At 51.7% G+C, this 12,047-nt stretch overlaps 1 protein-coding gene across 1 annotated transcript; it reads right to left on the bottom strand.

Moving 5' to 3' along the window:
• Positions 1 to 2,401: 2,401 nt before the first annotated feature.
• On the bottom strand, positions 2,402 to 4,864 carry LOC109754004 (serine/threonine-protein kinase RIPK). Its single transcript, XM_020312933.4, has 3 exons — positions 4,153 to 4,864; positions 3,766 to 4,038; positions 2,402 to 3,292 (listed from the first exon to the last, which is right to left on the bottom strand). Exons 1-3 carry the CDS (start codon positions 4,786 to 4,788, stop codon positions 2,570 to 2,572), a joined length of 1,632 nt encoding a protein of 543 aa, XP_020168522.1. The 5' UTR covers positions 4,789 to 4,864; the 3' UTR covers positions 2,402 to 2,569.
• Positions 4,865 to 12,047: the final 7,183 nt, after the last annotated feature.

Here is a 12,047-nt window from a genome sequence, read left to right as displayed (position 1 = left end):
GGGCCTTTGTAGATGACAAATTCATCGATCACTGTGAAAACTGGATTAGTGAAGCTCTATCCATGGGGGGGAGGCTGATTAAAGTGAACTCTGTGCTGTCACATATTCCTACTTTTTACATGTCTATGTTTCTTCTGAACAAGACTACCTTGGAGAAGTGGGACAAACCTAGAAGAAAATTTTTCTGGCAAAGAAAAGGAAAAAAAAGAGGCTACCATATGGTTAAATGGAGCCGTATATGTCGATCCAAAAAGAAAGGGGGTTTGGGTGTTAAAGACTTGAGGAAACAGAATATTAGTATTTTAGTGAAATGGTGGTGGAAGCTTGAGAAAAAGAAAGGGCTCTGGCAAGATATAATTAAGGCTAAATACTTAAAGAAAACTTCGGTTGCTGTGGTTAAACACAAAGCCAGTGACTCGCCTTGCTGGAAATCACTTCTGAAAGTGAAAGACCTTTATATGCTGGGTAGAGGTATTAATTTGAACAAGGGAGATGTGGCTACACTCTGGCTTGATAGCCTGGCTGGTAGAATCCCTTTTAAAGACAGATTCCCACTGCTCTTTGAGACTTGTATTGACCAAAACTGTACTGTTGACAAATTTAAATGTCTTGATCAGATCTCCTCTTTTAGGAGGAGGATGTCTCATGAGATGACGAAACAATGGGAGGAAATGAAAAAAGAGATGTTAACTCTGAAACAAAGTGATTTGCCAGATGAGGTTTATTGGAAACTAGACAGGTCGGGCAAATATAATACAAAGTCCATGTACACATGGCTAGAGAGGGATATTGCAGGATCTAACTTTAAATGGATCTGGGATGCAAAACTGCCTCTTAAAATAAAAATATTCTTGTGGCAGATGGCACAGAATGCCATCCTGACTAGGGACAACATGAAAAAAAGATTATGGCCAGGGGATTCTTGATGTTCTTTTTGTGACTAATTAGAAACAACTCAACACTTGATGTTCTTGTGCCCTGTTTCCAGGGTGGTGTGGAGAACCGTAGGTTCCGTGCTTGGAACTGATTGCTGCCCTAATACTATCTGGCAATACTATGTGTGGATGTATAGTTTCTTACCTGGGCTGGACAAAATATACACCATTGGCTTGGCTGCTATATGTTGGGCTATTTGGCTGGCCAGGAACTGAGCCACTTTCGAACTCAAATGGATTAACTCTCCATTTGAAATTGAATTTACAGCTTGTGCCTTTTGATGTACTGGGCAGGTCTCCAGAAACCAGAGATAGGGGAGATGGTGAAAAAAGGAGCGGAGATGCTGAAGGAGAACACAACACAGATGCTGCTGCTTTGCGGTCCCCCCGATTCCAACTAGGGACGGACGTGATGGGAACTGAGGAAGAAGACGCTGCGGACCCTGATCAGTAAGTTTCTGGTGTTTTGGCGAAGAAGAGCCGTCGATGCATCCTGGAGTCTCGTGTGCTGGATGAACAGGGTGGTGTTCTTTGGTCCTTGCTGTGGGTGTTCTGGTAGTTCTTTTGGGTTGTTTTGTTATGGCCGTTGTGGCTTGGTGCCTGATGGTGGTGTCTGTAAGACTGGTGATACTTTGCGTAGGTGTTCGTAGTGCGGTTTTGGGTGACACCCAGGTTTTCGCCCCATGATCTGTTGTTCCTGATGACAGGCGCAGATAGTGGGTTTCCTGGTGTTGCCCCGAACTCGCTTTTCCTCTTTCTCTCTAGCCTTGCTGGTTTCAGTTTCTGAGACTCTGTATTTCCGTTATGAAAGTAATGGAAAGGGGGAAAGCCCGGTTCGGAAAAAAGTAAGCAGATATACTGGTGATACATGATCGAAGAAAGGTGGATTTGCCCCTATAAGACATATTTTTAACCTAGTCATCTAGATATATTCTTAATGAATCTGTCCATGACATGCTGCAGATCCTCTATTTTCAGCTTGTTAAAATGTAGGGGAACCCCCAAATTCTTGAAAGGAAATGAACCATTTTACAGCAGAAAAAAATGAGCATAGAAGTTTGCCTGCTCAGCATCCACATTAATAGTCAATATGTCACTTTTATGGAAACTGATTTTCATACCATAAAGGCTTTCCAAACAGGAAAGAATCCCTTTTAGGTTTCTGGCTTTATCCATAGACTTCTCAATGAAAAGGATGGTATACTAGAGGCTCACAATACCACCAAAATGACATGAGGTTACGTCAAAAAAAATGACATGAGGACAAAGCGCAGAAACCGGATTATGGGAGCAACTTTTTCTAACATGAAGGTAACAAAATTACCATTTCAGAAAACATTTATCATTCTCGCTTGCTATTTATATACTTTGACACTTATCTGATTAATCCAATACATTAACCGGACTTCTCACAAAACTTTTGGCATTTACACCCAACTTCACTATCAAGATTTCTCATAAAAGAATAATACATCTATATTTTTTTCTAAAAAATTCTCTCTCAACCAAACCAATTTGGTGATCCGTGACTTGTGTTACACACCTACAGGATCTAGTTCAAATATGTACAATCTTCCATTTTGATACTCTTACTCCTTAACAACGGTCCTAACTAAGCTCTGTGATGATCAACACTATGCACCCCTTTCCTCAGTGTAACTTGATGCTCTTCGGTGACGTTGTAGCGCAGTGGTATACGGCCCGATGGCACCATCCCGTTGCAGCAAAATGTCAGCGTGTATCGTTGAGTTTGGGAACTTTTGCCGGTGTCGATCTTGGTGGCTCTGGTGCTTGTCCTCTACAATCTTCTCAACCTTCATGTCAGCCTTCCACTCGTCATCAATAAGCTTTCCTTTGTTCTCGACGCTTTTATCAGTATTTTCCACTACGACTGTGAACACGAATGTACCCACTTGTAGGTAGTCGTCCATCTTGAGTATGGGCTCTAGGGCCTGAACGACCTCTTTCATGGTGGGCCTCAACTTTGAGTTTTGGCTCAAGCATTTGTACGCTACTCGTGCAGCCAGTTCAGCCCCCTGAGACGAGTATTGGCATTCCAAAGCCGGATCCATGACCCGGTGCAGCTTGTCCTGCTTCTTGAGGTATGGTCTGGCATAGTCAACCAAGCTTTGCTCCCTGGAACGCCGAGCACGGTCAATGGACCGCCGACCCGATAATAGCTCGAGGAGCACCACGCCGAAGCTATAAACGTCGCTCTTAGCGGTCAGATGCCCCGTCATGATGTACTCTGGTGCGGCATATCCATGTGTACCCATGATACGTGTCGTGACATGGGTGGCGTCGCCGTTGGGGCCATCCTTGGCGAGGCCGAAGTCGGACAGCTTGGCGGTATAGTCCTGAAATGCAAGAAGCAAATTAGGTTAGGCAAAGATAACATGTGACAAACACAGATATATCCATGTAACCTGACAACGTTTCTATCGTGCTAAGCTGTATCTGTCAGGCTGTTGCTTTGATACTGACATAATCATACATTATGGCACGGGTGGGTACAGATTTATTGATTGTGAGTAGTAGGATTTATGTGAGAAATGGGCATCCAGGAACCTTCCAATTCCAAGTCCTAATCATGGCGCCGCTGGCTTTTCCAGCGAAGCCAGCAAACCCTAGCGAACCTTGACCTGTATTTCTTGGGGTGTCTCATCCTATCTTAATGAATGAAATCAGCACAATGCTGTTTTTCGTCAAAAAAAAAACGGGTGCCAGACTTTGACATTCATCCGTCCACAAGTTGCTCTATCGCCAACTCGTGGTCAAGTCTCAAAAATGATGAGATAATTGGATTAATCGGGCAGTTGAGTTGACTCACCGAGTCGAGCAAGATGTTGGACGCCTTGAGGTCGCGGAAGATGACCGGCGTGTCGGCGCCGTGGAGGAAGGCGAGGCCCTTGGCGGCGCCGACGGCGATCTTCATCCTCGTCATCCACGGCATGGGGCCGTCGATGCTTCTGAAGAGGTGCTTCTCCAGGCTGCCGGTGCCCATGAATTCGTACGCCAGCATCCGGTGCTCCTCCTCATAGCAGTAGCCGACCAGCTTCACCAGGTTCCTGTGCCTCAGTTGCCCAAGGAAGAACACCTCCGCCTGCAGAACCAATCGGATCGAGAAGTTAGTTGGCGCAATAATGGAGGTATTTTATTTGACAGATCATGCATCCGTACGTGCAACAACAATGGTGGAGTCAGTGGGTCGACTTACCAGCCACTCGTTATGGCCCTGCGAGCTGGAGTCGAGGTCGAGGTACTTGACGGCGACCGTCTGCGCCTCCAGGCCCGGCCGGAGCTCGGCGGCGAGCTGGCCCTTGTACACGGGCCCGAAGCCGCCGCAGCCGAGGTACCTGGAGCGGGAGAAGCCGGCGGTGGCCGCCTTGAGCTCGGCGTAGGTGAAGGCGTGCAGGTTGGAGCCGGACAGCGTCAGCGAGAGGTCCTCCGGCGTCAGCGTGCCCGTCGACCCCAGGCTGGACAGGGAGACCCGGGACGCCGTCGACGCGGACGACGACGGCAGCAGCGTCCTCCGCTCCCCTCTCCTCCGCCTCGGCGTGGAAGACGGCGACGGCCCTTCTTCGTCCACGGCCGCCCCCGCTCCGACGCAGCAGAACATAGACTTCCACGGCTGTGCTGAAGCCATCGGTGACACCAGCTCCGCGGCGATCGAAGATGGACTGCGCAATGCAAGAGCAAGAATCGGAAGAACTGGCAACGATCCTCTCGATGCAGACTGGTTGCTTTCTTGGTTGAGCCTGTGAATTCCGGTGTGAGGGTCAGGGGAGTTGAAGAAGAGATGGGGGAGGAGAGACTGGTTGACGACGAAGCATCGGTGGGCGACGGCGGGCATATAATGGCGGGCACGGGAGGGAACGGAATCGTGCGTGGTGTTGGCTTGCCTTGACCCTGTCGCGGGGCACGAAGCCGCGACGCGCGGGCCTGCGGGCAGTAGCGAACAAAAACAAAAGGCAGCAGACGAGTTGGTCGTTGAGCTCCCCGCGCTTGACTATTCACACCTTCCTCTCCTTTCCCCTCGTACGGAACGGGCGAGCGAGCGAGATGCCACGGGAGACCGGTAATCTGGAATCTGGTGCGCGGGCGCATCGCACCGCTTTACGTGCGTGACGCTGACCCGGCGCGCGACGGGACGGGTGGAAAACGTGAGGTTCCTTGAAGCAGGGCGCTCCGTGTGGATGCTGGCCGTGATTGACCGATGGGCGATGCAAATTAACTAGTGGCAGATGTCAGGCCACGTGAAAATCCAACATATGCCGATCGGCAGGGCAGCCAGTTGAATGTTTTACTACGAGAGAAGATACTTGCCTCTTCTGGCTAGGTCCATGTTCTTCTGCTAGTAAAATGGTTTTCAGCCAGGCCTTGGCCAGCAGCGCCGGGTGACAGTGGAAGCTGGTAAGGAAGCCGCGAGCTGCTACCTGAAGCTGGTAGAGCATGCAGCATCAAACGCGATCTGATTCCAGCAAATCTCGCATCGGCAGCACAGCGGGTGCAACTTCCGGGCGGTTCTCGTGTTTATGCGCTGGTCCTTCTGGCTTCTGTTGATACTACTACTTCCATCAATAATGACACGTGCGCTAGAGATCGGAGAATGTTGCGCGGCCAGATGATCGACAGGTTGGATGCAGAGATGCGTTGCACGCTCTGTTCTGATCGGCCGTACGTGCACAATACTCTTCTCTACGAATACAATTTTACAGGTCAAGGAGTGGCGAGCAACTTGTCGTGTGCTTCAGAGGCACTTGCATTATTGCAATATGATGTTTGTCTGTGACAGCCCCAGCCCCGCGCGCCTTCGAAGAAACTTAGCAGGCTGGTTATCATAACATTGCAGTTTAGCTGTTCTGTCCGCTAACCAGAATCCAGCTTATCTGTCGTGTTTATCAGTTGACGTTTTGGGTGGGACACTATTTTTCTTCTTCTTTTTCTTTCTCACAACTGTATTATAGTTATTCTCTGCGTGTGTCACGTATGGAGTGACATAGCATTAGCCTCGCACCATTGACCGTGAAGAATGTTCAGACTATTATGTCATTCTGGCATATCTTTTGACACCATATGCTTGTTCCGGAAGATTGGTTTACCTGCTTCCGTTAGCTTTTGCTAAAGAGAAAATACCATGAAAACGCTGACCAATGGATGCATGGGCCGAATTACATAGGTATGTAGGTGTACAAATGTGTACACATTACTTTTACAAAAAGCAAATTGAGTGCACGGTAATTGCTATCCAAGCCCGGGCTCATTGTTCTCAATTAACAGTAAAATCAAAAAATATAGAAAAAATAAAAAGATATTTTTTCAAGCAGATGCTTGAATGCATGATGTTCGTGCAAAATTTGATGGTGTTTCAACATTCAAGAAGCGCGTGGCAAAAAAGACAAAATAAGCTCCAAACAGTGCTTTTTTTTTCAAACTTTCTCACAGTCCTGGTTTTTTTTTTCTGATAGCTGCTCAAATATTGAAACACCATCAATTTGAGACGGACATCACACACTCAAGCATATTGCATGCCAAAAAAACCCTTTTTTTAGAATTCTTTCTCATGAGCAGAGAAAAGAAACCTTTCTTCTCATAACCTATCTTGTATAGGTTGTATTGCCTCGTGGCACCACCGAGGAGAACCATTATTGAACTGCACACATTCATATGTATGATTATCAAAAAGTTAGTTGCTCGTTCCTTATGAGATGTAAATGGTATTTTAGTAACTTTACCTTTTAGACAAAAGCTTGCAGTGGTGGCACCAGGAGACGCCGCTGGGGTGCTCCTCCAGTTCTCTGCTTGTCACTATGGTGGGCAAGTCTAGACTGGATCACTCCATTGTTGTCATACCTCGTAGGATCCCAGCTTCCGACGAGGTTGAAGTGTATCCCTGCGTAGGAGAAAGTACTCCGGCCTCTCTCTTCTTGGCCTGATCTTCCATGAAGAGAGGTGCGACTGAGAATATGCAGATGGGGACGACACACATCACCATCAGTGGACTTGGAGAGACTAGGGCGCCCACAATGGCCTGTCGGTCTCCTTCGGTGTTCCATTGCATTCTAAGGCGGAATGGCAGCCCCTTACATTCCTCACGGCCATGCTACCGCATGGGGGAAGTGCACTTCTATGCGGAGTCCGGGTAGTCCAGTCATGGTGGGCTTGTCGTACCAAGTGGTCTCGTCCTCGGTGCTGGCATGGAGTTGTTTCTGTTAGAAGGAAGAGAGGGATTTGGTGGAATTGTTCGATGTATTGCTTGAGCCTCGTGGACATATATATAGGAGTACATGATCTACTTGGAGTACAAGGCAAGCCAGAATATTTCCTAGTCTAGCCTATGTTTCCTAATACAATCACGTTACTCAACATCCCCCCGTAGTCACAACGGTAGCGATGCAAACGGTGAGACTGGAGAAGAATCCGAAGGCAAGCCGACGGACACCCCCCCAGTCGTAACGGTCGACGCATCGCGGAGTCGTGGCTGGAGTGGCACCCGACGAGGTTGGTCAAGCAAGGCGGTAGCCCTTTGTTCCGTTTGTCGATGTAGCCAAGAGCGTGGGTGGTGGAGCCGTGTTCGAGGTAGTCGTGCGAAGAATGCCGTGGTCTATGTCGAGTCGGGGTGGCCGGTGTCGAGGAAGTCGCCGTGGAGCCGCAGGCGCAAGAGGGCGCCGAGTTAGCATGGGCGCAGTGATGTCGAAGTAGGGGTGCGCCGGGAAGAAAATGTTGTTGACGACGCGTTGCGGCGGGTTTGCCAAGCCCGGGGACACATCGTGGATGAAGGCACGCACCGGTGTTGCCAACACCGGGCATGCGTAGACGGACGAAGACAAAGTTGACCAAGCGCCGACCAGGCTTGCCAGGCCCGGGGACACGTCGTGGATGAAGGCACGCATCGGTGTTGCCAGCACCGGGCATGCATAGACGAGGGACCTGCACAAGCTGTACGCCATGTCGGAGAAGTCGGAGGGGCCAGCAGAGAAGAACTCGACGACGATTGCGGCGTCCATCGGCGCAGGGCCGATGTCACCAACGGTGGTCGGGGTAGATGACGGCGACGCTGGCGACGGGCTGGTGCTTGGATGAAGACGAAGGGGGTGGACGGGCGGCGGCCAAAGAAGAGCGGCGACGGCGGCCTGACGGCGGCGGCGGCTAGGTTAGGAGTGCGGCGGCGGTGCTCGAAGTAGGCGAAGAACCCTGACAGCGTGACGAAGACCGGCGCGGACGGTGGTGTTTCTGCGCCAAGGGAGACGGCGCGGCGCATACCACGGGAGGTCGACGCGCGGTGACGGCGGAGTGGACCGCGGGCCGCGGCTCTACGGCCCGAAGGGGCGATGCAGCGGTGACAGGCGGGTTGGGGCGACGGCGGGAAGACCTCGGGGCGGCGGCGGGGACCGCGGGCCGCGATGCTGCGGCCCGAAGAGGCGACGCAACAGCGGTTCGCGAGTCGGTGCAGCCGCGGGACGGCCTCGGGGCGGCGTCGGGGACCGCGTATCGCGGCACTACGCCCCGAAGGGGCGACGCAGCGGCGACGCACGAGTCGATGCAGCCGCGAGGAGAACCACGGGGCGGCGGCGCTGCGGCTCGACGGGGCGACACAGCGGCAGCCCGATGCTCGATCGGCGGAGAGGCGCGCGGTACTCAGGACGATCTTCACGGGACCCGCGGAGGCGCGCGTCACCAACGGGCCTGGTCGGTCGCGCGACGTAGAGGAGGCGGATCGCGGTGGCGAGCGGGTGATCAAGCCGATCCGCGCGAGGTCGGGGACGCCGCTCGGTAGAGGAGTGGTGGTGGCGGAGTCCGGGATGAGGCCGGCGACGACGAACGGCGTGGGACGTCGTGCGGACGAGCTTGTCAGCACCGGCACTCGGGCTGCCAAAGCAGCGCCGGCGCCCGGGCAGCGAGGGCCGAGCGACCAACGTAGCAGCGGGGCCCGAGCTAAGGTAGCCGATGAGTCTGACGCAGTCAGCCCGACGCAGTCAAGGATGAGGCCGGTGAGGTAGACCGCCGGGCCGCCGTGCAGACACGACAGAGGCGGGTGACGTGGATCGATGGGCGGGCCGGCGAGCGAGCGACGGCTATTATTGGCCGTCGCATGGCGCGAGGCTGCCGGGTCGGGACGGTGCAGGTGTCCCGGTCGGAGCAGGGCGACGCACGGACAGCGGCTGGCCCGGACGGGCCGCCTGGGCGCACGTGGCCGCCGGGGCGGAGGAGAGGCCCGTTGGTCGCACCGGGGTCGGAGTAGAGGCACACGAGGGTCGGCGGCAGCGGCGGGCGACGCAAACCGACGAAGATTAGATCGGGAAACCAAAAAGGAAAACGTCGATCAAAACGACCGGCGAGAGAGCGAAAAAATCCGGAGCAAGGGCTCAGAAAAAAGACTCTTTAGGGCAGCCGGCCAACACGGCCGGCTGACGAACCCTAGGTACGGGCGGCACGGCCCCCGCGGCGGTCATGGAGGCCGACAGCCCCGTGGGCGGCGCGCGGGTGCGGAAGCGGCGGCGGCTAGGGTTTAGAACCCGGAAACTGATATCATGTTAGAAGGGAGAGAGGGATTTGATGGAATTGTTCAATATATTGCTTGAACCTTGTGGGCATATATATAGGAGTACATGATCTAATTGGAGTACAAGGCAAGTCAGAATATTTCCTAGTCTAACCTATGTTGCCTAATACAATCGTGTTACTCAACAGTTTCCAACCCGATTAAATTTCCTTGCACCTTTTTAGGGCCCTCCTTGCATTAATGAGGGGCTTGTTTGTAAATATTTTTTTGGGTCTTGCTATCAGATGGTTCTCCATGTAATTGCTTGACAATTAATCATCTGGAGCCTTCGAGCCTCTTCCGTGCTCAAAAAAGAAAAGGATAGTAGATGTGTTGTTGAGCTTCCTGAGCTTGAGTATTCACACCTTGCTCGCGAGCGAAATTCCACGAGAGAACGGTAAAATCTTACCGCCAGTTTTGAATTTGGAATCTGGTGCGTTAGTGCGTCACAGTTTCTCTCCTTGCTCACGAGGTTACTTGAAACGGGGGCATCTGCGTGCTCCGTGTTGATGTTAACTGTTACTCCCTCCACTCCTAAATAATTGTCTTTCTAAAGATTTCAACAAATAACTACATACAAAGCAAAATGAATGAATCTACATTCCAAAATATGTCTATATACATCCGTATTTGCTAGTCTATTTGAAATCTCTAGAAAGACAAATATTTAGGAACGAAGGGAATATATTATTATTGCATACATATGTTCTCCGTGTTGATGTTAACTGTGAAATTAACTAGTGACCAAGTGCTTTCCCTCAAAAGAGAAAGAAACTAGTGACAAGTGCTCGCTCAGACCCACGTGAAAATTCCACAAGTATCAGCCAGTTAAGCGTTTTATTAGTACTACTCCGATAAAGACATCTTTAGAAGGAGGTTTCAGTACGAACATGCACATGCTTGCCTCTTCTCGCCAGGTCTACGTTTTTCTGTTAGTGAATGGTCGCCGTCAAAGTGCTGCTAAAGCCAATCAGTAAATGTTATTACTTCGGCAGTCCTGGCTTGTTTTTTTTTAATATCTAGTGATGGCCAGCAAAGCTAGGTGATAGTGGAAGCTGCTTGAAATTGCAATGCTGGTAAAGCCGTTGGCTCCAGCGTCTATATCTGAAGCTGATGAGGCAGCATCAAACGGCAAAAAGGAAGGGATCCGATCTGATTGCAGCAAATCTCGCCTCGCCCGCAGCAAAGCGGTTACAACGTCCGGCCGGTTCTCGTGTTTATGCGCCGGCCGCGCTCTGTTAATCATTCCATTTACGACACGTGCTACCGATCGGATAAGCGTTGAGTGGCCAGGCCAGATCCATAGGTTGGATGTAGACATGCATTGCACGCTCTCTCTGAACCGCCCTACGTGCACAATATTTCTACGTAGAATTTACGAGTAAATAGCATAAAACTACCACTTTTCGTCCTATGGTTCCAAAAAACTACCACAAATTTGTTTATGACTGATAACTATCAGAATCGGCGTCGGCTGTTTCAAAAAACCCAAAACATCCGTGGCTAAGGAATTAAACCGGTTTATGACAGGTCGGGCCCGCACCTAAACGAACCGTTTGTTTGACCGTTCGTTTGACCGCTAACTTACATGTGGGTCCTACACGTAAGTTTTGTAAAAAAGCAATCGGGTCCCTGGAATAATTTTAAAAAAGCAATCGGGTCCCTGGAATAATTTTAAAAAAGCAATCGGGTCCCTGGGGAGGTCGTCCTGCAGCTTGCACGCCCGCACGCGGCGACCTCGTCGGGCTGCTCGGCCGTGCTGCAGGGCCGGCGACGCGCTCCCTCCGGCCGCTTCCGTGCCCGGCTGTGCCTCGGGCGAGCCGCTGGAGCAGCCGCCGACTCCTTGGATGTGGTCGGCCTCTTCGTCGCGGAGGCGGCTAGCGGAGGTGGTCGGCCTCTCTGTCGAGGCGGGCAGCGGAGGTGGCCGACCTCTGTGCGGCGGCGGGCATCGGAGGTGGGCGGTGCGCCCCTCCATGGGGCTTCGGCACGGTCGCCGCGCTGCCGCGCGCCATCGGGAGGTGCTGAGGGGCCACCGCGAGCCGCCGCCGGCAGCCCCTACCTTCATGCCTCTGGAGGTGAGCTCGCCGGTGGCGGCGTGGCGGCCGCTAGGTGGAGGCGGAGCTCCAGTGGGGTGGGAAAGGAAGCGAGGTGGACGGCGGCTGGGAGCTGGCTGGAGGGACCCGATTGCTTTTCATTTTTTTGGCAGGGACCTGATTGATTTTATGCCACGTCAGTTAACAGTCAAACGAACGGTCAAACAAACGGTTCGTTTAGGTGCGGGCCTGACCTGTCATAAACCGGTTTAATTCCTTAGCCACGGATGTTTTGGGTTTTTTGAAACAGCCGACGCCGATTCTGGTAGTTATCAGTCACAAATAAATTTATGGTAGTTTTTTGGAACTATAGGACGAAAAGTGATAGTGTTATACTATTTACTCAGAATTTACAGGCCAAGGAGTGGCAAACAGCTTGTCCTGTGCTGTAGAGGCACTTGCAGCTATGGTGTTTGTGGGAAAATAAATAAGCAGCTGGTTGCTCCCTCCGTTCTATGTTATTCAAAGTTCTATCGT

This window comes from Aegilops tauschii, chromosome 1 (genome assembly GCF_002575655.3).
Source record: "Aegilops tauschii subsp. strangulata cultivar AL8/78 chromosome 1, Aet v6.0, whole genome shotgun sequence".
NCBI lineage: Eukaryota > Viridiplantae > Streptophyta > Magnoliopsida > Poales > Poaceae > Aegilops > Aegilops tauschii.
This window is presented reverse-complemented; position numbering and strand designations above follow the sequence as displayed.

Coding starts and splice junctions, on each gene's coding strand:
- LOC109754004 (XM_020312933.4), bottom strand. CDS start 4,788: ATGCCCGCCGTCGCCCACCGATGCTTCGTCGTCAACCAGTCTCTCCTC. Junction 4,039..4,152: donor AGGGCCATAACGAGTGGCTG/GTAAGTCGACCC, acceptor TTGGTTCTGCAG/GCGGAGGTGTTCTTCCTTGG. Junction 3,293..3,765: donor CCAACATCTTGCTCGACTCG/GTGAGTCAACTC, acceptor CTTGCATTTCAG/GACTATACCGCCAAGCTGTC.